Here is a 27,306-nt window from a genome sequence, read left to right as displayed (position 1 = left end):
CTTCTGGATTCTGACCTGGGACTCTAGGCCATATCCCTCCCCACCCCCGCCTTCCATAGAACAAGAGTGACCTGTATCCCTTCCCACACCCCCTCAGATCCAAAGGGCCCAGCAGGGGACCATGTGGAAGGAAGGGGAGACAGACAGATAAGGGGCAGAGCTGGACAGCTACCCAGAAAGTGGGGAAGAGCCTGCTCAGACCTGACAGGGTGCCAGGAACAGGAGACAGTATTGCGCCTCTTCTATTCATCTGAGTAGCTGTGCACAGCCAAGGGCCTGACCTTATCCATGACTTTCTTGGGGTCAGCAGACTGATAGGCTCCACCTGTATCTACCCCAAGCATGTGCATGTGTGTTTGTGAGTATGTGCACATATGATTCCTCTTCCTCCTGCCTGGACCAGCAGTGACCAGCCTGGGGAGGGTGACTGTCACTTCACAGAACTGATAACTATCACGTGCTAGTGCTGTTTAACAGATTAAGTACCTCCTCTGCAGAGCAACTCCACGCATCTCATGACACGAGACCTTCCCATGCCTGTGAGAGGGGCCAAGCAACAGACAGCTCCTGCAGGGTCATCAGGCTAGACAGTGGCCACAACAGACATGTCAAGCTGACTGAGCTGCCCCAGATGCCGGCTACCTCCACAGGGCCCAGTCTCGTATTCCCAATACTAGCCCACTAGCTTATTCTCCCTGTTAGCCTTCCTGCCCTGTGGGAGAGGCTCAAGGCCCTCAGCATCAACTCCCCTCTCATCTCCTCTAGGGGACCATGCAGGTTAGGTTCGCATCCGGCCTTATTCATAGGTTTTCCACATCTTTGACCTCATTGGTGTGCTTGGCCGGTTACAGGTCTCATCAAATCCAGATACTGACAATCAGCCTGTGTATGACTGGCTGGTCACTGCTGGTCCAGGCAGGAAGAAAGGGAATCATATTCACATATACAGACACACAAACAGAAGCAGGAATGAGTCTCAGACACCCTTGCTAGGGAGATGGGGAAGGTGTACCTGACTCCAAGTCTTAGGGTTTTGCTGGGCAGAGACACCTATGGCTGCTGGGCTCCAACTCCAGTGTCCACTGGCAGTTCCCTCTGTAGGTGTGCTGGGGATCATGTGAGATACAGAGCTCCGCCCAGTTCCTCACATTCACTTTACGCAACCCCTTGAGGGCGCCACTCATTGGTTAGGAAGAACGAGAAAGAGGCCACAGGAAACAGTGGCTGCACATCAGGGGACAGGAAGAAGGCCAGTTGGACAGAGCTTGGGACCGAGGGACCACACAGCGGTAGGGGTCCCCTGAGCACTGATGGCAACAGCCAGGAGCCTGGACCTCCTGTTCCTTCTGCTGCTGACTTCAGGTGAGTGGACGGGGTTCCTCTAGCTCTCCTGCTCAGCCTGGGGGAATCTGTGCTGCAAAGGGCCCCGGGGAAGCATGTGAAGAGACCCAGGGATTCAGCCAGGATGGGAAAATGGGGAGTCATACTGACTGACTACCTCATCATCTTTTCTGGCCTTGTCCCTCCGGGTCATCCCTGTCTATCTTGCTGGGTCTCAGGCTCCTGTTGGCACTCCATAGTGTGCTGTAGGTGGGCAAGAAAGAGAATGTCCACCTGTCCTGTCCATCTGTCCTGGCTGGATCCAGGTTCTAGGACATGGTGGGTCAAACAAGCTCTTCAGTTCTGGGCTCCAGGCGAAGGCATCAGGACTCTAGAAGTTGAGCCTAGAGAAACATTGGCTGCTCTGCCTGCATAGTCCACCCGTCACAGGCTCCCCATCCCTGTCAGCACTTGTAGTGTTATCAGTAACAGGAGATGGGACCCAGACCACTCCTGTCACATCCAGTTCAGCTTAATACGCCAATATGAGGTTCCCAGTCCTGCCTCTACCCCAGTTGAGCCTGCTACCACCCTCAGCTCTGTGGATGGCTGTATCTTTGACTGTTGAGTGATGGTTGTGTGGAGTGGTAAGGTGTTCCCATCTCCATGCCCCACCTCTCCTTGTTCACTGCAACTTTGGCAAATATCCTTAGGTGTCCACCTCTCTGAGTCACTTATGAACAGGTGGCTAGCCACACGGATTAGCATCTCTTGATTCAGAAAAAAAAAAATCTCTTCTGATGCTGGGAGAGTCAGTCAAGGATGGAGTTGAATGTCCGGCTTAAAAGTGGACCAGGTATCATGACATATGCTTGTACTTAGAAGGTAGAGCAGAAGATCACGAGTTTGAGTTCTGTCTCAAGTGAGTTTGAAGCCAGCCTGGGCTATTGGAGACCTTGGATAGAAAAGTGGATAGGAAGTGATAGGACTGTCTTTCTTATGGCCAGAGCAGGCAATAAGGCCAACAAGGCTTCTCTGAATGGAGATGTGCATCTAGTGGCGGCAGGGATGCTCATGACTGGGCGATGTGTCAATCACCCGAGTGACATAGGAGGTGGCATTGCATGCCCTTTGTCCATTTACCTACTGGCTCTTTGCTCACACACCCAAGAAGCACACATGGTACCGAAAAGAGGCACAAAAGTGATAGCTGCTCGCCTGAGGGAGGCTCACGGCACCCTGAGCCTGAAGACTGAGGAATGGGCTATCCTCAGGCATTGGCTGCAGCAAGGGAAAGAGGCTGGTGGTGAGTGGAGGGAGGAGGGCTGAAAGGACAAGGGTCAGGGTATAGAGAGCATATGGGTCACCTCTGGCCTCTGACCTCTGACCTCCAGCCTGCCCCACCTGCTGCAATTCCAACTGTTGAACTCACACCAACGCTGTCAAAGTCCTCAGAAAACATGCCAGAGATGTATGGTGCTTCCTAGGATCCTAAGTTTGAGGCTAGGCTGGGCTATACCATAAGGACAAAGCAGGGTGGGGAGCCACAAGTACTCTGCTCCATACTTCTCCATTGGGTGCCAAGAGCTTCCCTTAAGGATCCTGCTGGGATTCACAGCAAGATGGAGGAAAGCTGTATTCACACACACACACACACACACACACACCCCAAGGCCATACACACACACACACACACACACACTTTCCTAACCCTTGACCAACACGCCTTTGTGGGGTCCTTCCTCCTCCTCTCCAACCTTCCTTAGACTTCATTGTGAATGCAGATGGGGCCAGTCTCACTGAGACCCACTGAGACTGCGCCCAGCACCTGACCTCAGTGTGTCCTATAAGCTCTGCATACTATTTGAAAGCCGAAGCAAAATTGAACAATGTATAGATCTGACTTTTATAAATATGCTCTGATATGCTCTCTCCTGATCACTCTTTATCCTGCCATGTCTTTATCGTGAATTTTATTTTCTGTACTAGTATTTGAAAATGAGCCAGCTTCCTTTAAATTGAAGGTAATGTCCATGATATTTTTTCGTGGGTTTTTTTTTTTTAAGATGTATTGATTTTATTTATGAGTACACCGTAGCTGTCTTCAGGCACACCAGAAGAGGGCATCAAATCCCATTACAGATGGTTGTGAGCCACCATGTGGTTGCTGGGAATTGAACTCAGGACCTCTGGAAGAGCAGTCAGTGCTCCTAAGCTCTCCATCTCTCCAGCCCCAATGATATTTTTTAAATCAAACACCAGCAAAGAACATTTAAAAAGCAAACCCTGCCTCAAAAAAACCCAGCCAACAAACAAACAAAAAACAAAAACAAAACAAAACAAACAACAAAACAAAAGCCACACCATATCCAGGTATGGTGGTGGTACATGCCTTTAATTCCAGCACTTGGGAAGTAGCGGCAGGAGAATCTCTGTGGATTTAAGGCCAGTTTGACCTACACAGTGAGTTCCAGAACACCCAGGACTATGTAGAGAGACTAACTCTGTCTAAAAAAAAAAAAAAAAAAAAAAAAGCCAGGTGGTGGCACACGCCTGTAATCCCAGCACTCTGGGAGGCAGAGGCAGATTTCTGAGTTGGAGGCCAGCCTGGTCTACAGAGTGAGTTCCATGACAGCCAGGGCTATGCAGAGAAACCCTGTCTGGAAAAAACCAAATCCAAAAAACAAAACAAAAAACAAAAACAAAAAAACAAAACAAAACAAAACAAAAAAAAGTTACATCCTCCAGAATGCCACAGATGGTCTGTGTGCTCAGGTATTGTATCTCTTTTCATCCTAAAACTTAAAAGGGCGAGAGGACCAAGCCTCCAGCGGTTGAGTAATTTGCCTGAGGACAAACGGCTCAGTAGCTACAGGAAGCTTCTGCATTCCAGAGCACAGGGCTCTCTGCCCCAGAAGTCACAGAACTGGTCTCTAGTCCTGGAGCAGCTCCCAACATCTGCTGACTGCTCCCCAGCCTCAGTCCGCTGCAGCCTCTACCCACTCCAGGCAAAGATGGGAGGCTAACGCAGAGCAAGCCAGAATACTTACAAGAGTTACAGAATTGGCCGCGGTTGCCCCGCCTGGGAGGATCTGATGGAGCAACTGCAGGAAACCAGGCAGGCTCTGTGGAGGAGGCGGCTAAAGAGCCACAGTACTGATAAATAAAACACTGCACCCTACCATGCAAAGCCTCTGTCTAGAGTACCACACGCCGTGTTTCCCCAGCCCTCTGAAGTGGGAAAAGCCTCTTCCCCCTCCCCCTGCCCCAACTCCGGGACTGGGGAGGGCGGAGTCTGCCTGAGAGCTGCTAGCTGAGTGACAGACCAGCTACCTCTCCTAGGTCACGCCCCCTCTCCCACCTGCCCCATCTCACCCCACTTCCTCCCTCAGACGTGAAGACCACTGAAGAGCCAAGGAATGTCTGCCGGCTCAAGGAAGGCCTCGAGTACGACATCTTCGACTTGAATGACACTGCTAAGTGTTTCACCAAGTGCGGGCAATCAGAGGACCGCCCCTGTGACCTGGAGAACTTGCAGAGGTGAGGGGGGAGGAGTCTGGGAGGAACGGGAGGCGGGGCCTGTTGGGAAGCCATACTGTCCTAAGTTCTCAGGGCCCTAGAAAAGGACTCCCACCCCGGCTATCAGAGTCGCTGCTGATTAGGACAGTGGTTCTCAACTTGTGGGTCTTCATCCCTTTGAGGGTCAAACGACCCTTTTACAGGGTTGGCCTAAGACAGTCGGGGAAACACAGACATTTACATTACGATCATCACAGCAGCAAAATTACAGTGATGGCGTAACAATGAAAGTAATTTTATGGTTGGGGGTGGGGAGGAGGTTTCACCAGGACGTGAGGAACTGAATTAAAGGGTTGCAGCATTAGGTTGAGAGCCACTGGACTAGGGGATGCAGAGATGAATCAGCCAGTCTCTGCCCGGGGAGCAGCAGAGGGACAGAGATATGCACAGTGATGACCCCAGAGGTGATTGGTCAGAAGTGTGGACAAGGAGCCAGCTTAGCACAAAAGAGGACATCTGTGGAGACCTTGTCCAGGGGGCAGCCTGGGGAAAGGCTTTGGGGGGTACAGAACAGTTTTCTGGTGTAACCCACATGATAGTGGGTGATGTGACTGCTTAACTTGATAGTAGCTTTTAACTGAAGGCATACAAAGAGGTGCAGGGGACAGAGGTGGCAATGTTGAGATGAGGCACGGGGGGGGGATAGGGGTGGGGGGGTATCGAACTGGAAATGCAGGCAGGGAGTCAGGGGTGAAGGAAGGAATTAACTAGAGCATTGTGGGAAGCAGGGCGATGGCGTATTTGAGGTTAGGAAGGGTGTGCATTCTAGATTAATTGCTTAGATTTCAGGGATGTCCAGGGGTGGTGACCAACATGGAGATGTGACCCAGTAGGGTGGAATTCTGCAGGCTCTGTGAAACTGCTCAGGAGAGATGGCTCAGGCAGGCTTCGTGAGATCAAGAGCTGGCTAGCTGGGACAGGGGAAACAAAGCTTCCCGGTGCTGTCCCTGCTGGAATCGTCGCCACGACAGCTCTGCCTCTCTGCTCTTCTCTGGGCTCTAGGCAAAGGGACTGAAACCCCTCCCCCACCTTGGATGCCACAGAAATGCCCAGCTTACAGCCAGAACTCAGAAAATGGTTGTTGAAGGGATGAATGCAAATCTTTGCTCAAGCCGGGCAGTGGTGGCGCACGCCTTTAATCCCAGCACTTGGGAGGCAGAGGCAGCTGGATTTCTGAGTTCGAGGCCAGCCTGGTCTACAGAGTGAGTTCCAGGATAGCCAGGGCTACACAGAGAAAGCCTGTCTTGAAAAAAGCCAAAAGAAAAAAAAAAAAGAAAGAAAAGAAAAGAAAATCTTTGTTCAAGGCTGGCTATTAAGATGGTATTTATATTGAAGTTCATTCTTTCAGTGGCTTGAAATTGCCCCAGCCCTGCCCACAGTCGCGCTAGCAGCTTCTTAGATGCTGTGAAGCCCAGGGTTCCTGTGCTTGCAGTCACAGCTCGGATAAGCAGCGCCTTGGAGAGAGCAGGCACCTCAGCACTGAAGGGTGCGGTCTGCTCCCACTCCATCCCTTCAGTTGCCCTTCTATCTCCATACCAACACTGTCTTCCGCTACTTCTCTTACTGCTGTAACAGGAACACATGGTGAGAGCAGCCGTGGGGAGGCAAGGGTGCTGCCCACTGTGGCGGGGAAGGCACGGTGGATGGAGAGGCTCCGGCCATGGCAGCAGAGGCTCACAGCATGCTGAGCTCATACACACCTTGTCAGGGAGGAGAACAGAGGCAGAAGGGAAGCAGGCCTGGCCATTCTTCTACATATGCCACCAGGGCCCAACTTCTCAAAGGCTCCATGATCTCCAAAAACAATACCACCAGAGGACATTGAGGTATTGAAACACAAAAATCCATGGGGACATTTTACATTCAGACCATTAAAAAAAATGCTCTGAGGTAGGTCCTGGTATCAACCCATTTCTCAGATGAGAGAACCGAGGTTCTGTGCAGTTGAATAACTTGCCTGTGGTTACACAGCAGGTAAGAGGCAAAATTGATAGGAGCTCAGAAGAGGCACTTGATGTGATAGGCTGGACCCAGACTGCCAGGGCTCAGGTAGCTTCTAGTTTACCTGCCTGTAAAATGGGATTTACAGGATGATGGTGGAGGCTAAATCATCTGCACCCGAGTGTCATGGGAACCCCATCTTCTACCCCATCGCAATGCCACCTCCTCAAGTCCCTGCTCCCAATCTCTGAGGCTTCTTCACTGAAGACTGAGAAAATATGAATAATCAGGGAAGAGTTATTAGCAGATAGCAGGAGCTCAATAAATGGTAGTGTGCTTTATTTTAATGACTCTCTTGATTATAAAAGGAACACGTGTTGGGCATGGTGGTGTGTGCCATTAAGACAGAACAGGTGGCTCTCTGAGTTCAAGGCCTGGTCTACACAGTGAGTTCCAGGACAGCCAGGGCTGCCCAGAGAGATCCTGTCTCAGAAACCAAACGACCACGAAAAGTAATGTGTATTCGTTGGAAATTCTCTATAGAAAGGAAGTGAGAATTTCCTTAACCCATCAACTGGAGATGGCTGTTGTCTTCATCTGGATGTGTATCTTTTTAGCATCTTACATGACTTATAACTTACAACTTATTTTGTGATGTGGGTGGCTCGTGCTTTTGAACATTCTTGATCATGTGTTGTGATTAGCAGGAGTAGGCGTAGGATTAACTCCAGCAGAAACTGGCTAAAGTAGTCAGATCAAATGTCACTCCCGCAGGCACATTGTGACATTCCAGTTGCCCCATGGCCTTGTCAACTCTTGGTCGTGTCTGCCTGGCTCCTTTAGTCATCCTTACGGGTTTCTAGTGTACCTCGCAGTGATTGTGATGATGGCCGACAAGCACCTCGCTTCATTCCTGTCAGATCTTGACATCTCTATTTCTGCTGGTTGGTCTACAGAGCTGTTTGAATTTTCCATAGTGATTTTAGGGATCCTTTGTTTGTTCTGCATGTGTCCTTGTAAATGTACACACTGAGAATATTCTCCCTTTTTTGCGGGTTTCCTGTTCACTTCCTCAGCACTGTCTTGACCACTGCTAAAGGTTTTAATTTTAGTGTAAGTGATAAGATCTTTAGATTTACTTTAAGTATTGGTGGTGGTGGTGGTGGTGGTGGTGGTGGTGTGTGTGTGTGTGTGTGTGTGTGTGTTCATCCATGATGTTGGGGAACTAGCATGCCATAACATATGTGTGAAGTCAGTTCTCTCCTTCCACCTTTATATGTGTTCTGAGACTTGTGACAAACACATATTACCTGGGTCATCTCAGCAGCCCTGTTGCCTGTTACTCTGTTCTGTCCTGTCCTGTCCTGTCCTGTTTTCTATTCTAAATTAGGTGGGCACAGCTGTTGGAGCACCTTTAATCCCAAAACTCAGGAGGTGGAAGCAGATGGATCAAAGAGACCAAGTCCGTCCTCGGGTACTTGGTGAATGAGGCTAGTCTAAGCTACATAAGACCAGACTCTGTCACAGACAAAAAGAAAAGAAAAGAAAACAATAAAAACAATTGCTTTCTACACCAAGACCACAGGAACGCTCCTTCTCCGGTTTCTTCAAATCTTCATTGCTTTCTTGCTCACGGGTCTAAGATCTGACAAGAAAAGAGCAGACAGAGGAAAACCTCGCTGTTTATTAAGGGCCATGGAGTCCAAGGTTTGGCTCTCTTCCTTCACACACATCCCCTGAGACCCTGACGCCCTGTTGTGGCTCTGTAGCCCCTGTGTCTTGTCTGAAGGCAGGGTCTCATTTCACACAGGCCACTGTCAGCACTGAGCCATGTTCTTCCCCTGGACATGTCTGTCCTGATGACGCACAGGAAGCCAAACAGTATTTGGGAATGGCTTCCTTCCCTTAGCGTGCTCTTGCAGTCCATTCCTGCTGTGACCAGCAAGGTGTGTTTTGTGACCAGCAGTGACCTCCATTTATTCATCAGCAATTAAAACTCAGCAGAAAGAGCTTAGGAAAAAGAGTTGTCCTCAGGAGAAGAGAGGCCACAGGCACTGAGCCTCACGTTCATGGTGTTCCACAGGATGTCACCTCAAGGTTGTCCCTGTCCTAAGCTGCTGTTGACAGCAAGCCACAGTTGCCTTGTATGACTTGCCTTCTCCATGCATTCAGAAGCAAAAACTCAAAGCCATGGTTCTTAAAAAACAGATACACTGAGAAATAATAATAACAACTATTACTTAAATGTACAAATGTTGGAGCTGGAGAGGCTGGCTCAGCAGTTAAGAGGGCCCTGGGATGAGCCCTCCGTTTTCATGAGCCAAAACAAATAGTTTTTCTTTTCTTTTCTTTTTTTTTTTTAAGATGTATTTATTTATTTCATGTATGTGAGTATACTCTCACTGTTTTCAGACACACCAGAAGAGGGCATCGGACCCCCATTACAGATGGTTGTGAGTTACCATGTGGTTGCTGGGAATTGAACTCAGGACCTCTGGAAGAGCAATCAGTGCTCCTAACCTCTGAGCCATCTTTCCAGTCCTAGTTTTTCTTTTCAACCTGTGCTATAGTTCCCCCCCTCACACCCACACCCACACCCCCCCCACACACACACACTTTCTTAATAGAGTCTCCAGCCCAGGTTGGCCTCAAACTCACTATATAATGAAAGATAGCCTTGTCCTTCTGATAGTCTTGCTGCTCTATATACCAGGATTACAGGCATGTGCCACCACACCTGATTTATGCCGAGCTGGATTCTGGCATGCTGCCTATCATTTGATTTTTAATTTGGGTGCATCATTTTCTTTTTGGTGGATGGGGGTGGGGAGTGTCAGGATCTCATATAGCCAAGGCTTCAAATCATCTGTGTAGCTAAGGATGATCCAGAATCCCCAATCCCTCCGCCTCCACCTCCCAAGTGCTGGGGTCACAGGCGTGCACTACCAGAGTGTGGTGTCCTGGTATGGATGCACCTGATAACCCCTCATGCTCTGCTCCTCACAGGCAGAGTTCAGTATCAGAGTACTCACACAGCGTGTGAGACCACCACTGCAGTCACTCTCTTCTGCTCGTCCAGACACCGCGGCTGTTCCTGCTTCACGCGGTCAGCCTGGTTGGCCTCCTCCTTAGTCTCTGGTCATTTTGCGTGAAGGGAGCTCTTTCGCATTGACCTTCCTTTAGCACTGTGATCCTCATCCATTTTTTATGGTATTTATTTTAATTCCATTACCCCATGAAAACACATTACATTATGTTGTCCATGTGCCAATTGACGGGCATTTGAACTGGTGCCAGATCTTGATTAGTCTGAATACTGTTCCCATTTTAATTCAAGTCTTTGAGTCCATATGTTGCCATTTGGTGGCGGGGTTGGGGGGGGGATCTATGCCTGGGAACAGAATTGCTGGAATATGCACTGAATGTATGCTGAGTTCCATAAAAGACTGTTCAACTGTGTCCCAAAGTGTCATCGGCGCCATTTGCTTCCTGTCAGCAGAGCCTCATGGATTTCTGGCCTCGCTAGTGTAGACGGACATCGCCTGAGCTTCCTGCTGGCATTTCGTCATGAACATTGAACCTCAACATCTTTGTATGTGTTCACTCTTTCTCCCCATCCCTCCTTCCTTCCCTCTCTCCCTCCATCCGTCTTCTGGTTTCTTTGTCAGAATTTTCAGGCAGTCACTTTCTGACCCACGGTGGTCATCTCAATGTACCTATATATGTTCATATAGGTGTGGGGGTCAGGGGTCAGTCAAGTAGCTTACCTGTCCTCTTGGGGAGTAGTCATCAGGAGCAGCTTGGCATGAGGCAGATGTCTGGATTGAACCCATCCAAAGACTGGAGGAGTGGGTGTGTGGATGCTTCTGAATGGGAGCATCACACTTACACTCCAGATGATTGGCAGCTCCCTTGTGGGGGTGGATCTGTAATCCTGGCCTCAGGAGATGGAAAAAGAGGAGCTGTGAGCCTGAGGCCAGCCTGGGCCTGTCTCACAGAAGAGAAAGGGAGGTACCCAAGCAACAGACAATAATAAGAATTTACTATATCTGAGAGCCATGCTGGGGGCTCTTCCTTAGAACCATAGATTGAGCTGGTTTTCATAGGTAAGAAAGATCACAAGATTTCCTGAGATCCTGTGTTACACACACACACACACACACACACACACATACACACACACACACACACACACACACACACACACACACGGGAAGAGAGAGGGAGGGAGGAGAAGGGAGACAGTAAAAGGGAAACAGGAGAGGAGAGGGAGAAGAGGGAGGATGTAGCTGCAGATACTTTGAATGGGTTACCTGGAGAGGGAGCTAGGGATGGATGGGAAGAACAAACGAGAAAAGATTGAGACCAAGACAAAGTGTTGTTGATCAAGACCTGAATTAATAATGGATGACTTAGAATTTAAAGATGGGGGGAAAAACCCTTCCCCCAAAATTCCAGAGTCTGTTCAGAAGAAACGGTTTGGCTGCTCAGCAGGGGGCAGGCTCCACTACTAGGTAGGTCGCCAACTTAGTGCTGGAAACTGTAGATCTGGAAGAACAATAGACTTCACCTTGGTCTAAAAGCTTCACCCTAGGTGGGAGGCTGTGGCTAGCACTGAGATCTGAATTTCCCCAGCTCAAAGGCTGGGGGAAGGGCACAGGTGGGAGGGAGAGGGAAGAGAAGAGAGGAGAGACAGGAGGGAGGAGAGGGAAGGGGACAGTGAGAGAGCAGAGAGGACTGAAGAGAAGAGAGACAGGAGGGAAGGAAGGGAGGGAAATTTAGAGAGGGAGGAGGGAGGGATGAAGAGAGGGAGAGAGGAAAGAGAGGAGATTGAGAGAGATAGAGACAGAGAGACAGAGAGAGAATCCCCTTCTGTCACCATAACTACTCCATTTTTATGGACTCGGTTTGGATATTTCCCTCTAGCTCCTTGCCTCCTACCACTGTCTCGGCCATTATCTGATCAGAGTTTCTTGGAAAAGTGAATAGTGGGGGGGTGTGAGTGGGGGTGGGAGGAATGGGACATCCCTGAAGTACACGGTGCGCAAGCATGAGGACCTGTGATCTCCAGGACCACATTAAAAAAACAAACAGGTTGGGGGTGCTGGAGGAATGGCTCAGCAGGGAAAGGCTCTTGACACAAGTTTCACAACCTGACTTCGATTCCTAGAACCCACATAGAAGAGTGACAGAACCTAGCCCTGCAGTTGTACTCTGGCTCCAGATGCAAACAATGGCATGCAATGCAATAAACAAATAAATAAAAGTAATTGAAATGATTTTAAGTAAGAGGCAGCCATACACGGCTTTGATCCCAGTGCTGGGAAACCAGCAGTTAGGGCCCAGGGCTGGGGAGGGACCCAAGTACAAGGACCATTCCAAATTTCAGCACCACGGAGAGCGACTCCAATTGCCTTCCTTGTAGAACGAAGTCCTATAGAAGAAGCTCATATTCTGTTTGTCTCTAATACCATCCATCCCCTGGCAGTCTGTTCCGACATGGCTTAGGTTTCTTTCTTTCTTTCTTTCTTTCTTTCTTTCTTTCTTTCTTTCTTTCTTTCTTTCTTTCTTTCTTTCTTTCTTTCTTTCTTTCTTCCTTCCTTCCTTCCTTCCTTCCTTCCTTCCTTCCTTCCTTCCTTCCTTCCTTTCTTTCTTTCTTTCTTTCTTTCTTTCTTTCTTTCTTTTTGTGTTTTTGGTTTTTTCGAGACAGGGTTTCTCTGTATAGCCCTGGCTGTCCTGGAACTCACTCTGTAGACCAGGTTGGCCTCGAACTCAGAAATCCACCTGCCTCTGCCTCCCAGAGTGCTGGGATTACAGGTGTGTACCACCACCGCCCGGATGGTTTCTTTCTTAAAAAAAATAAACAAACACAAACAAACAAACCATTTATTTATGCCAGACATAGTGGCACATGCCTTTAATCCCAGAGCTTGAGGCAAAAGCAAGGGTATCTATATGGATTTAAGACTAGCCTGGTCTACATAGTAGGTTCCAGTTCAGCCAAGGCTACATAACAAGACCTATCTTTAAAAAAATTTTTTTTAATGTTTATTATTGTGTTTATAATGTGGGCAGGACCACGCATGTCACTGCATACTTGTGGGGATCAGAGGACAACTTTATCCAGTCAGTTCTCCCGTTCCACCTTTATGTGGGTTCTGGGAATCAAACTTGGATCAAGAGGCTTGCTTGACACATGCCTTTGTCCACGGAGGCATCTTGCTGGTCTATGGCCCAGTTTTCTTCCCCACCCCCTTTCTCTCTCTTTCTTTTTGTTGTGGGTCAGCTTTTAAATACTGAATTTCTACAATATAATTAGCACTCAATAAGTGTGTTTAAAGAGATTTATTCAAATAAAATATACAACACCAAAAGTGCATGAGAAGATGTTTAGTATCACTGGTCACTAAAGCGATGCAAATCAAAGCCACCAGAAGACACTTCTTTGTAACCACAAGATACAGTTAAAAACAATAATACAAAGCCGGGCATGCTATTGCACACCTTTAATCCCAGAATTGAGGAGAGAGAGGCAGGCAGATTTCTGAGTTTGAAGCCAGCCTGGTCTACAGAGTAAGTTCCAGGACAGCCAGGGCTACACAGAGAAACCCTGTCTCAAAAACAACAGCAACAACAACAAGGTCTAGAGAGATGGCTCAGTGGTTAAGAGCACTAACTGTTCTTCCAGAGGTCCTAAGTTCAATTTCCAGCAACTGCATGGTGGTTCACAACCACTATGGGATCCGATGTCCTCTTCTGGTATGTCTGAAGACAACTACAGGGTACTCACATACAATAAAATAAATAAATCTTAAACAACAACAGCAATAGCAAATGTAAAAGAAATCCCTTGTGTTGGCAAGGCTATGGAGCCAGCGAGACTTCATACACTGCAGGTATTGCAGCTGCTATGGAATACCATTCAGCAGCTGATCCAGAAGCTATATGGACCTCACAACTCTACTCATGGGTGTGTGCCAAGGGAACTTAAACTAAGTCTTCCATGAAGGCTCATACATGGATTTGTACAGCAGCCCTGCTCATAGTAGCTGAAAGGTTCTTGTTTGCTTTCTGTTGCTGAAATAAACACCACAGCCCAAAGCAACTTTGGGGAAGAAAGGGTTTATTTGGTGTCTTGGAGTTTTATCTGCTGTGAACAGACATGACTAAGGCAACTCTTATAAGGACAACATTTAATTGGGGCTGACTTACTGGTTCTGGGGTTCAGTCCATTATCACCATCAAGGTGGGAAGCGTGGCAGCATCCAGGAGGGAACCATGGCAGCATCCAGGAGGCACGGTGGGAGAGCTGGGAGTTCTACATCTTGTTCCAAAGGCAACAAGAAGACTCTCTTCTAAGCAGCTAGGGGGAGGGTCTCAAAACCCACACCTACAGTGACACACTTCCTCCAACAAGGCCACACCTCCAGATAGGGCCACTCCCTGGGCCCAGCATATTCAAACACATGAGTCTATGGGGCCAGACCTATTCAAACCACTACAGATACCCAATCTTCATCTTGACTCCTTCAGGGTCAGTTCCCTAGGCACTCCTCTTCTTCACTTTAGAAGCACAGAGTCTCTGGTATCCTGGATTAGCTATCACCCCAAAGAGCCTGATGAGTGGATGGCTCATCTGCAAACTCCTCCTCCCCCAACCCCTTACCCCTTGCAGATACTGGTTGAACTATGAGTCCTACCTACTGGAGAATTCCATGGAGACTGTGGACATGCCTTTTGTTAAGGCATTGGTCCAGAACATCAGCACGGATGTCTCGGAAGACCTGCTGTACTCTCTGATGCCCTCCCAGGTGAAGAGCTTCTTATTGGCTGGCTCAGACCTCTCCTGGTGCCCATCAAAGCTTATCCCCTCCCCCCTAAGTCTTATTCAGCATAGCTGTCAGTGAATTAACTGATTGAGTGGAAGCAGGTAGAGGATTAGCCAGGGTGCTGGGATTTCCACAAACTGGTCCTCAGACCACTGCCCTTGATGTGCTCAGGAAGTCTCCTCTCTCCTAGAGCCCTGGGGTGCTCACCTGGAGATGACTTTCTGGCTCCTCCAAGTCTAAAGTGCCCATTAACCTCTCTGCCAGAGCACATATCTGAAGTCAGAGTAAGGACATGCTTGGCCTCAGAGAGATGGAATGGGAGGAGTCCACATTTACACCGGCCCAGATTCAGACCCCATCTCTGTCCTTGCCAGTCATTGCCTTTGTGGGCACATTTACTTTTCTGATCCTGTATCCTCGCCTGTAAATGATGAGAGTATTGCCCACTTTCAAGAGTATCAGAAGCCAAGCAGGATGATGCATACTTATCCCCCAATGCTCAGGAGGCAGAGGCAGGAGGATTGCTAGTGACCTCCAGGCCAGCACAAGCTATACAGATAGCCTCTTTCTCAAAACAAAACAAGGAAATGTAAACAGCAACAAAATAAAAACAAGCCATAAACTTATCAGAAAGAACATCTGAGTTAATACCAAGACATTCTTGGCCCAGCAAGGGCTCAGCAGGTCCCCAGCATCCCTGCAGAGAGGAAGTTGAGGGCAGAGGTCCAGGGAGCTGGCTGAGTTGCTCATCAGCCTCTTAGGATGCTGAGCCCTCTGGGTAGGATCCTCACTGGGTCACTGGACATCCCCCATGCATCCTTTTTGACAAGATCTAGACCTGGAAGGTGAAACTGGGGCTTTAGTCCCAACTCTTGGTCCCCTGTTCCCATGAACATGGATCCTTCTGAAGCAGGGAGCTAGTGCGTGCAGGCTGAAGCTTAGGGTACCCAGGAGGTCAGAGTCTAGACAAAGAATGCCTGGTGATTTCTGTGGAGGTTTGTTCTGACATTCTAACTCTGCTTGGCTTCTCAACTGCTTCACTGATGGGCAGGAGAGGTTTCACAGTCAAGGTGAGCACGAGTCCCCCACTCTGCCCTCCTCTTACTTCTTACTTCTTTCCAGGACACCCCTCACTTCTTGCTCACACACACACAGACACAGACACAGACACACACACACACACACACACACACACACACACACACACACACACACGTCTGTACCAACATAGACATGCTCCACTGATCCCTGTGATGGGGAAACTGGGGCTCCACTGTTAATGCTTGCCCAAGGGCCCAGCCCATGAGAAGCAGAGCCTAGACTGAGACAGGTGGTCTGTGCCCCAGCCCCCAGCTAAAAGGTCCTCAGATGCTGCCCCTCCACTTGGTGTGCTACAGTTTCCCCAACTGGAGTGGTAGTGGCATCTGACTTGGGGCTGGAATTCCAAGGGGAGAGTGGGAGCTGCTGGATCCATGCTTACAGATCCCGAGGCAGGTGATGCAGGGTGAGGACCAGCCTGCTGATGGAGTCCGACTTCCCAAGAGCCTGTTTGGAGCCCTGCCTGGCAACAGATCTGCAGTCCGGTTGGCCATAACTGTTCTAGACATTGGTGCAGGGAATGTCTTTAAGGTAAGAGGCCTGCTGGGAGCCCAGGAAGCTGCAGTGTTAAATGCTCAGGGTCCCTGAGATTGTCTCTAAGGCAGCCAGGTCATCCAAGAACCATTTGTAAAGTCTGTGACCTGAAGACTATTCTGGTACCCTGACATCAGCATCTGCTGACTATGTATGCTATCCAGGTGTGCTTGTGTATGCTTGTGTGTCCTTGCACATATGTAAACACACATGCCCTTCTATACTCTTGAGTGCATTTAATCAGGTGTGCTCAGATGTGATTGTGTTTACATGGTGAACATATTATCCCTTGCCAGTGCATGCAGATGTGTGTTCCTGAGGCATCCATCCATCCATGTAAGCTTACATATATGCACCCTTGGATCTAGAAACAATCTCCTTCTTCCCCCATCCAGAGGCATTCACTAGCATTTATCCCATATCCTGGCTGATCTTAGTTAGCCTCAAGCTCTTCCAGTTCAAAGGTGGCTTTTCAGCAAGGTACTATAGAGTCTAGAATCCAGCCCTGCCTAGCCCCACCCAAGCGTATTATAGAAAGCAGCAGGAAGAAGGGTGTTTATGGCCCCTGGGTCCCTGATTCCTTGATGTCCCAGGTGAGGGCATATCCTAGAGTTGCCAAGACCCCTAGATAGGACAGGTAAAGTCAGCCCATCCCATAGCTAGCCTCCTGCCAATCTCCTCCCAGGGCCCCAAGCTTCTTGAAGACAAGGGCAGTAGCGTGTTGAACAACCGCATGGTGGGCCTGAGCGTGGGCCAGATGCACACCACCGGGCTGTCGGAACCTGTAGAGATCACCTTCTCCCACCAGCGCCAATCACCTGTGAGTCTTCTGCCTGGGGCCTGGCAGTTACTGTGGGGGCACACAGTGCATGAGCTCTGAGAAGCCATGCATGGGACCTTATGCCCTTTACCCTTCTACATGCATGCAGAAGAAACCATCAGGATCATCAGTTATGCCCAAAGACGTCTGTGTACCTTGCACATGTGAACACGTGTGCCCCCTATACCCGCCCATCCCCGTGTTCATAAATGTGTGGGGACCTGGAGAACCCACCTGTGTACATGCTTTCCACCTTCACCAGGCCATGATCCTGAAGGCGGGCATGCATGCACACTCACAGGCAAACCCTCTTGTGCCATATATGTTGTGTACCCCATGTGCACAGTGGTCCAGGGAGCATCAACCAATGTACTCCCCATGTAGGCTGCAGAGAGCTTCCTCTTAGGGTACATGCAGACCCCTGGTAGTGCCCTATCTTCTCTTCTTTCCTTCTTTCCTGCCTCCCTCCTCTTCTGACTCACCCTCTCTGGTTTCAGAATATGATCCTCACCTGTGTATTCTGGGATATGGCCAAAGGTAGGTTTGGAAGACCTTTCTAGAATGAGAAGAGAGGAAACTACAGGCTTCCACGGGGCAGAGGGGGACAACAGAGGCAGGCTCTCCCTTCCCTCCTCCTCTCCCACAGGAGACTGGGATTCCCACGGCTGCTCCACAGAGCTCGGGGATGGGAGAACTGTCTGTCGCTGTGACCATTTGACCTTCTTTGCCTTGCTACTGGTAATAGCCCATGCCATCCTGATCGCAGTGGTCCAGCCTCTGTCCCTGGGAGAGGCTGCCTGGGCTGGCTGGGGTTTGGGAGATGTGTGGGCCTGGCCTTGCAGTGATGTGATCAGAGCTCGGGGTCATCTACAGAGGCCGATCTTGGACCTGGCCACGGCACAGACTCTCACTCGCATCTCCCAGGCAGGCAGTGCGGTCTCCATGATCTTCCTGGCCCTCACCATGGTTCTCTATGTTGCCCTCAGGTAAGTGAAGACACCCCTCTTTCCTCCTGCCCTCAGGGGGGTACGGGTGTCTTTGTTCTGTGGCCTCCCATTGTCTTCTAGGTCTTTTGTCAGCTCACTGAAAAGGTAGGAAGTGGGGTTGAAGTTGAAAGAGGCAGAAATTCAACTCAGATTGGCCAATGCAGGGCATGAGCGATTTGTGGAACTAGAAAACTCAGCATGTGGCCTGCAGACAGGGGAAGAACTGAGGGCTCCAGCTGAAGTCCCAGGGATTGGTCTCTCCTTTCACAGCTTGCTCTCTCTCTTGCCAGGATGCCAATTTCACCCTGGTGCCTGGAGAACTTTGGGCTCGGGTCCCAGCTCCTTAGATATTCAAGCAAAAATGAAGCTTCGGAATTGAAGTTCTTAAGAACAAACATTTCGAAATAATTATAGACTAACTGGATATTGCAAAAATAGCACAGACAGTCTGTGGTTCCTTCCTGGAACTTCCCCAAGTGTCATGTCGCATGTAACTGTAGAGTATCATCAAAGCCAGGGAGTTGGCAGTGGCAGAGAACAGTGTAGTAGTCTGGAGACCCCTTCAGCTCCACTGCTTTAAATATCATGTGAGTGTGTATGTGTGTGTGTGTGTGTGTGTGTGTGCGCAGCTCCACTGCTTTAAATATCACGTGAGTGTGTATGTGTGTGTGTGTATGCTCACGCACACACGCACATGTATATATGTATGTGCACATGTATATAGTGTGTGTGTGCACATATGCATGCATGGGCATACACATGTCTATGTGTGTGTGGTATGTGCATATATGTGTATACATGTGCATGTAGTGTATGCATGCACATGTTAATGTATAGATGTATGTGCAAGTGTGTATGTACCTGTGTGTATAGTGTGTATGCACATGTGCATGCATGGGCATACACATGCATATGTATGTGTGCATGAACATGTGTATGTGTGTATGTATGTATGTATATATATTCGTGAATGTATGTACCCGCATCCATGCAGGAGTGGGGATATGGTTTGCAAGGTCCTGTCTAAATAAAACTACATGGCCCAGTGTTCAGAGTAGTCCTAGTTGCAACAGATGGCTGACTATTAGCCAAGTGTGTGGTCCCTGTGGGCATAGAACTCTAGGGTCATACCCCTAGGATGCTAGGTGTTCTAGGTGTGTGCATGTTTAGTTCCTGAATACTCAGTTGTCTTAGGGTCTGACTTTGACCACAGGCCAATGACTGATTGGGCCACTATGGTTACAAGGTAGAACACACAGGCTGGCCAAGCCATTTGGCTACTCGTGGATTTAAGTGACAAGGGACTAACCACCATCTTCACAGTTACTTGTGGCTAAGTGTGGGGACGGATGCCTCTTCAGGGATACATGAGCTTCTCCAACGAGGAGCAGGCACAGGACAGACACAGGAACAGAGAGCATTGTCACTTGGCTGTCCTGAGCCAAGGTCTGGCCAAGAAACCCTGAGACCTGCTGCCTTGAAGGAGCCGGTAGGGTCAGCCTCTGCTCAGCCTTGCCTGTCCCAATCCCCTAGGGCCCAGGCTGGCTGGAACCCATCTGGAACATTCTTTGGGCTTTCCATTTTCCAGTCCAGGGACCCCTACTGTCTGCCCTTCTCCTGTGCCCTTTGTGCCTCAGTTGCTAAGAAGCCCTGCTTCAGCCCCTGTGAGCTACACCCATGCCACGCCTCCTCGCGACCACCCCACCAAGTACTGGTAGAGAACACAGTCTCCAGCCCCAGCCTTGCCCTCAGTGTCAATTCCTCAGCATCACAAGTTACACAGTTCAGCTAAGGAATCTGTCAAACAGTGAGGCTGGAGGGACCCAGTGAGTGACCACAGAGCCCAGAGAGCCATGCGGGGGCTTGAGGGTTAGAACCCGAGAGCTTACACACTGGCTCCTAGCAAAGGTGGAAACTGAATGGTTAGGTGTGAGGAAAAAAAAGAAGCGGGGGGGGGGGGGGCGGGGGAGGGGGGCGGGCGGGGACAGCGCTGGGTCCCGCATAGGAGAAACACTGGTGGGCAAAGCCGCCATAGGGGGATAGGAGAACACTGGCTAGACCCGCACACCGCACCGGGGTAGGGATAGCGGGCACCCGAATACCTGTAGAGCAAGAAGCTGCCTGGTTAGCCGGGAGGGAGGTCCTTGCTCAGAAGGCGGTGCCATTCTGGCATGGGCCTCCCGGGTACCTGTTGAGGAAGCTTGGCTGAGATGAGGCCGGGTCCTTCCCTGGTGGCTGGAAACCGCTGAGGCCTGCTCCATGTTCTTACAGAGTGGGTTTTGATATGAAGAGACAGTTCATAGTTTCAATGCTTTATTATAGAAGAGTAGGAAGAGAAACGGAGATAGATAAGTAAAGAGAGAAAGAGAAGATAGATGAGAGATGGCTATGACCACGTGAAGAGGGGAAAACAGGAAGACAAGGGCAAAGATGAGAGAAAGCGAGAGAGAGGTGAGAGAGAGAGCGAGGAGGGGCAAGAAATCTCTTTTTATAGTAGGCTGGGTTACCTGGCGTGGGGCAGGGAAAGCCTGGCTGTAGCCAGGTGACTGTAGGGGTGGAGTCCAGCCAGAACGCTAGGGGCCTGGGGCGTGGCCATACATGACTGATGGCCACAAGATGATGGAGTTGAGGAGTCAGCAGTCTGGGAGCATAGCTCATGGGTTCTGTCCCTTGTAGAATGTTCTTCTGGGTCTCCAGAGTGAGCCTTGCTCAACCAGGCTACGGACTGCCATATAAAGTCCCACCGTCAGGCAGGAGTAGCCATGAGGGTGGTGGCCGCTGTCGGTGGCACGGAGCTGAGGCAGGACGAGGGCACTGGGTACCCCCTGTAGGCTGTGGCTCCTTGGGGCTCACTAGCCCTTCTCTCCCAGGATCTCTCTGCAGAGGTTCAAGTCTGAAGATGCCCCTAAGATCCACATGGCTCTGAGTGTCAGCCTGTTTCTCCTGAATCTTACCTTCTTGATCAATGTGGGGAGCAGCTCCCGAGGGTCCCCAGCCTCCTGCTGGGTGCGGGCCGCCATTTTCCACTACTTCCTGCTCTGCGTCTTCACCTGGATGGGCCTGGAGGCCTTCCACCTCTACCTGCTGGTTATCAGGGTCTTCAATACCTACTTTGGACACTATTTCCTGAAGCTGAGCCTGCTGGGATGGGGTAGGCACAGGCTGGAGGGGTAGAAGGAGGCTGGAGGGTTGACAGGAAAGAGCCCTACGGAAGCCCAAAGCTCGAACGATGGATAGGTGGAGGGACCGGAGGCGAACCCCATCACTGGGATACTGGCAATGCCAACTCGCCCCCTCCCCCTTGTTCACAGGCCTGCCCATTCTTGTTGTTATTGGTGCTGGAAGTAGCAACAGTTATGGTGTTCACACCATCCGCGACCAAGAGAACCGCACATCGCTGGAGTTGTGAGTGGGGCTGAGGGGAGCATGGGTATGGAGGCCTTTGGTTTCACTGGAGGGAAGGAGAGGAAGAGGTCTTATGGAGAGACCAGCAAGGCTGGGAGGATAGTTAGATCCAGTAGCTTTGTGGTATGGGGTAAATGGAAGTCTGAGTCAGAAGGGGGAATAAAGGAGGAAGCCCAGGAAAGCCAACAGCAATGGGGGACATCTTTTTGGTCACGGAAGATCATCCAGGGAAGTATCCTGGGGCTCAATGGTCAGGGATTTCCTCCCCAGCCCTGGTGGCTATCTACCTCCTGCAGGTGCTGGTTCCAGAAAGAGCCTGCCCTCTATGCTACTGTCCACGGCTACTTCCTTGTTACCTTCCTCTTCGGTGCTGTGGTGTTGGCTTTGGTGACCTGGAAGATCTTCACCCTGCCCAGTGTCACAGCAGGCAAAGGACAGGGGCAGACCTGGAAGTCGGTCCTCACTGTGCTGGGCCTCTCGAGCCTGGTGGGCATGACCTGGGGGCTGGCTGTGCTCACCCCCCTCGGCTTGTCCACCGTCTACATCTTCACTCTCTTAAACTCTCTGCAAGGTGAGGCTCCAGGGAGGCCACAGACTGTCTCACTGGCACCAAAGGGCACTGGGAATTGGGGAGGGTGCTCTACAGATCACAGGATTCCATAGAAGCTAGCTCAAGTCAAGGTGCTAATTTTAGATACCCAAGCAAGATTCTTGTGGGATCCAGGGCAGCAAGGGTAGTTGGTGTCTTGGGGACAGGATCAGAAAGAGCCACATAAATCAAAGCAGATGTCCCCACCTATTGTTTTGGAGCTGAGTATTGTCTCCTATCTCGCCTTTCTGCTTTCCAAAATGGCTGCCTAACATAGCTGTTGACTCTGTGCTCTGAGTCAGATGACTAGTTCTATCTAGTTCTAACTAGAAAGGCAGGGTCATGAGATTTGGTGTGAAATGACATAGAATCTTTAAGAAACGTTTAAAGTATTAGTTTTGTTTTGTGCAACAAAATACCCATTGTCTTAGGGCTTCATTGCTGTGAAGAGACAACATGACCAAGGAAACTCTTATAAAGGTCAACATTTACTTAGGGCTGGCTTGCAGTTTCAGAGGTTCAGTCCATTATCATCATAGTGGGATGCATGGGAGCATGCAGGCAGACATGGTGCTGGAAGAGCAGAGAGTTCTACATCTTGATCTGAAGACAGCTAGGAGGAGACTGTTCCCCACTGGGTGGAGCTTGCATACTAGGAGACCTCAGAGCTCACCCCTCAGTGACCCATTTCCTCCCACAAGGCCACACCTACTCCAACAAGGCCACACCTCTTAATAGTGCCAAACCTTCAAACATATGAGTCTATAGGGCCCAAGTCTATTCAAACTACCACATATAACAAAAGTGACTTAATGAAGGTCTTGTCTTGGCTCCCATTTCAAGTGTGCAGAGTATACAATGACAGGAAAGACTGTCAATGTCAATGAAACAGCTGGTCACACCATACATCCTTCAGGAAAGAGACAGACGGACAGACAGACAGGTGCTGGTAGGCCACTTTCTCTTTTTAGTTTTTAAAATTGTGGTTTTTTAATTTATCCATTTATCTATTTGTTTACACATGCACGTACCTGTGGCGGTCAGAAGACAGCCTGTGGAAGTCACTTCTTTCCTTGAGGGTTCCTGGTATGGACCTCATGTTGTCAGGTTTCCCAGCAAGTGCCTGTAGGCACTGATCCCTATATCATCCCAAGCCGCTTTCATATTTCTTCCAGGTCCTTGGAATGGTGCCCCCAACTTTTAGGATGGCCTTTTCCATATGGATTAGGCCATCCAGAAACCCCCTTATAGTTACTCAGTCTGGGGATCAGAGGTGTGGCTCATAGGTGACTCTAAGTCCTATCAAGGTGGTATTCACAGTTAACCATTGCCCAGCCGGCCAGCCGGCCATTCAGTACTTGTGTTCCTCATTCTAAGTCAGGGTGGTCCTTGCCCCTTCCTCATACCATGTTTCACGAATGGGACCCATGTGTGGGACCTACGATGTCTTCAATACACAGGGCAGAGTTCTAAAGTCCGAAGCCAGAGGTCGGCTTCAGAGGCCTCCAGGAGAACACACAAAGCCACTTGCCCCAGTCAACCGGCTGGTAAAACCAGCAATGAAATAGAAGGGGGGGGGGGGAATACTGAGAATAGCTATCCTGTAGGAACAGGAGAAACAGCATCCTCTGCCCTGACTTCAGGGTGATGCCAGTCTCAGGGTTATGCAGGGAGGGCACACAAGCCAGGGAAGCAGTATCCAGAGCCAGGACCTTGTTGGTCAGTATCTTAAAACAATTATACGGGGATCTATCCGCAATAAGAAAGTGGCTCCCGCCTTGGGCAGTTTCCATTTTTTGTCAAAAGATGCTCATTTCTTAGACCTGCTACTCCTAGAATCCAAGGTGGCTACAGGAGAGGAAGACTCAGAGAAAGGGACATGTCAGAGAGGCAGGGTGAGGCGTGTTAGGTCTTCCCATGTAGTAGGTGACTGGAGACCGTCAGCACCTCTCCCATGCTCTGGGACAGGGTCTTGCAAAAGCTGCAGGTTAATAATCTACTCTTCACATCAGCCTCGGGGGGAGGATCACCATTTTTAGACAAACTCTTCTTAAATGTTAGCAGTCTGTGTGCAGAGTTGAAGGCGTCTGACCCAGTTTAAGGCAGTGAAGAGCAGACAGGATGAACTTTAGCCCTGTTTTTAGTTACACACTGGCATCTGCTGGCCCAGGTTCTTAGCAAAAGCAGCCTCCAGTCTGTTACAGACACTGTATTGGTTGCAGTAGAAACCAAACACCACAGATACTCTCAGGTGAAGGACCTAGCTTTAAGGTTTTGTGGGCAAAGGTCATTACACTAAGAAGGGACCATAGAGAGGCAAATAGGCTTAAAGAGAGAGGGTGGGGAGAAGGTAATGGAAGATCCACTTCAGAGGAAGTGGATCAGGGGCTACAGGGAAGGGAAGGGTACGACTGGGAGTCCCTAGAGAGGTGGCTCAGTGCTTGAGAGCACTGGCTTCTCTTGTGGGGGACCCGGATTTGGTTCCCAGCATTCACATGGAAGCTTACAAGCATCTGTAACTCCAGTTCCAGCACCTCCCTCTGTCCCCGTCCTCCCCTCTGGCTCCTCTGGCGCAAGGCGCCCACGCAGTACACTTACAGGAGGCAAAAACTCATACACAAGATAAAGACAATTTTCTTTAAGAAAATGCTACAGTTTACTTTCTATGTTAATTTTAAAAATGAACAATCAATAGGTTGGAGAAATGGCCCTGTGGTTAAGAGCACTGGCTGCTCTCACAGAGATTCTAGAAGGTTCCCAACCGCGTTTAATTCCAGATTCAGTGACTCCGACGCCCTCTTCTGGCTTTTGCAGCTACCAGGTGCACATATATACACACAGGCAAAACATTCATACATTAAAAAAAATCTGAAAAAACAATACACACACACACACACACACACACACAGGCACACACACTTGCTTTGGGGTCATCCAATATGATTTCCAGAAAAATAATCACGAGTGCACATTTGGAAAACCCCAGAGGTTTAGAATTGGGAAGAGGGGCATCTTGAACTTAGAGGTAAGATCATTCTTCTTGCATGGGCTACATTAGTATTTAATATTTAAGCCTGCATATCTCACTCTGACGAGTCTGCGTTATTCAGTTTTCTCATCATTCTCCCATGCACAGCAGAGCCCTTGGTGCCTTTAAGTTCTCAACATTGTTATTATTGTGCATTGTTTCCATTATAAATCCCCTTTAAACACAAAGCTTGCATTTCTCAGTGAATTCTGTACTAACTCTAGTTTTCTACACTCTGCTGAAGCCCCCTTTCCATCTTGCTGACGGGCATCCTCTGGTAATCCTTTATAAAAGGACGGGCTGGGGAGAGCAATGGTTTGATACATCTGAGAATAGTTTTGTTCTCTTCTTCCTGTTTGGTGATAGATATGTGTGCAGTTTATCTCAAGGCCAGTGTGTGTGGTCTCTAAGGTTTTTCCTTGACTCTCTTTCAGGACTAGGTTTCATTTTTTTTGCCTGACTTTTTCATTAAGCACTTAAACATTTATAGCGGAGTCCCTTCTGTGTCCCTGCCTGTTCCGGGCTCACTGAAACCCTCTTTTCACCACAGGACTCTACATCTTCTGCTGGTTCATCATCCTCTACTTCCCGACTCAGACTACCACTGCCTCCTCCTCCGGCACCGCCCGCCTGGACCAGCCCCACTCCATGTCCCAGGAGTAGTCTATAGGTGACTGCAGTTTGTGCTCACCTCTGGCTGGTTTGTGTGACCTTGAGCAGCTGCCTACCTCCTTCTGGGCTCCTTTGCCTTCTCGTACAGGGTGTCTAAGGAGGAAGAGGATGGGCCATGTGGTCTCTTAGTTCCCACTCAGGAGGCTGGAGAAATGACTTGAAGAGGACACTGGTTCAGTTCCCAGCACCCACATGGCATCTCTCAGCTGTCTGTGACTAGTTCTGAGAGATCTGACACTCTCCTCTGGCATGAAGTCGCCACATCTAGACATGTGCAGGCAAAAACACTCATCCATATAAAAAGAAATTTAAAAAATATTCTAGCCGGGCGGTGGTGGCACACGCCTGTAATCCCAGCACTCTGGGAGGCAGAGGCAGGCGGATTTCTGAGTTCGAGGCCAGCCTGGTCTACAGAGTGAGTTCCAGGACAGACAGGGCTACACAGAGAAACCCTGTCTCGAAAAAACCAAAAAAAAAAAAAAAAAAAAAAAAAATTCTAGGGCTGGAGAGGTGACTCAGTGGTTAAGAACACTGACTGCTCTTCCTGAGGTCCTCAGTTCAAACCCAGCAACCACATGGTGGCTCACAACCATTGGGAATGGGTTCTGATGCCCTTTTCTGGTGTAACTGAAGACAGCTACAGTGTACTTACATATATAAAATAAATAAATCTTTAAAAAAAAATTCTAAAAGTTCCCATTCAGATGTGTTCATGGGCCCAAAAAGCCACGCATGTAGATCTGCAGGACTCGAAAGTCCCTATAAGCCTCGGAGCCCCTACCAACAGTGGTATCTTTACCCCCGTTGCTATAGCGACAGATTTCTATAGCTAAGCAGCTGTTTTCAGCCATGGACCACCTCTAAGTTCACCAGGAGCCTGAATCAAAGAGGGTAGACTTAGTGAAACCCCTTAAAGAAACTCCAGGCCTCCCCCATCTTCCCTGTCACTCCTCTGAGGAACACTTGGGAGGCTGCCTGTCCCCCCTCTCCCCCAGGGACTCTCAGGAGGTCATTGTTCTGTCTGTGCTAAGGGAGCCGAGGATAGGTTTGTTTAGGGCTATGATCCTCTTATGTCTACTCTACCTTCCTCTTTGTTGCCCAATCCGGCTAATCCTCATTGCTTACTGTGCCAATGAGGGTGGAGGTTCTAGGTGCCCAGGACACTGAGCGAGGAAGATTTCAGCAATGTCGTGGGTCCACCCTTTGTCCCACTTGGCTGCCAGGTGTGTGGTGCAGTTCTGATCTGCTGTCACTGTGAGGGCAGACGTAGAGGTCCTGAACCGGAGGGAGGCATGCCTGCTCCATCTAGAAATGGCCAAGGGGGAAAAGGGAGAAAAGCTAACTCTTCCCACGATGTCCGTACTGACTTTTATGAGCAGGGACCTGGACAGCCTTACCAACCATCTCAACCCAGCCTGAACATTAGGCCTGGCCATGGCAAGTCATGAATGGTCACACATTTCAATAAACAAAGAACTGTTGGCTGAGCAAATGGATATATCTGT

General features: G+C 49.5%; 1 protein-coding gene across 3 annotated transcripts; it reads left to right on the top strand.

Annotated features, from left to right (window-relative positions):
• The first annotated feature begins 1,212 nt into the window (after positions 1–1,212).
• Positions 1,213–26,484, top strand: Adgrg3 (adhesion G protein-coupled receptor G3). Of its 3 annotated transcripts, XM_052167381.1 has the most exons (13): positions 1,214–1,362; positions 4,713–4,860; positions 14,516–14,651; positions 16,152–16,298; positions 16,987–17,121; positions 17,619–17,658; positions 17,768–17,859; positions 17,995–18,107; positions 20,978–21,258; positions 21,419–21,512; positions 21,809–22,083; positions 25,680–25,799; positions 25,890–26,483. In XM_052167381.1, exons 1-12 carry the CDS (start codon positions 1,311–1,313, stop codon positions 25,790–25,792), a joined length of 1,626 nt encoding a protein of 541 aa, XP_052023341.1. In that variant the 5' UTR covers positions 1,214–1,310; the 3' UTR covers positions 25,793–25,799; positions 25,890–26,483. The 3 variants fall into 3 exon arrangements, with proteins under 3 accessions (XP_052023342.1, XP_052023341.1, XP_052023340.1); XM_052167382.1 differs by having other exon boundaries at positions 1,213–1,362; positions 18,046–18,107; positions 25,680–26,484; XM_052167380.1 differs by having other exon boundaries at positions 25,680–26,482.
• The last annotated feature ends 822 nt before the right edge of the window (positions 26,485–27,306 follow it).

This window comes from Apodemus sylvaticus, chromosome 21, assembly GCF_947179515.1.
Source record: "Apodemus sylvaticus chromosome 21, mApoSyl1.1, whole genome shotgun sequence".
NCBI classification, from domain to species: domain Eukaryota; kingdom Metazoa; phylum Chordata; class Mammalia; order Rodentia; family Muridae; genus Apodemus; species Apodemus sylvaticus.
The sequence above is the reverse complement of the archived record's forward strand: the minus strand, read 5'-3'. Positions and strand labels throughout refer to the sequence as shown.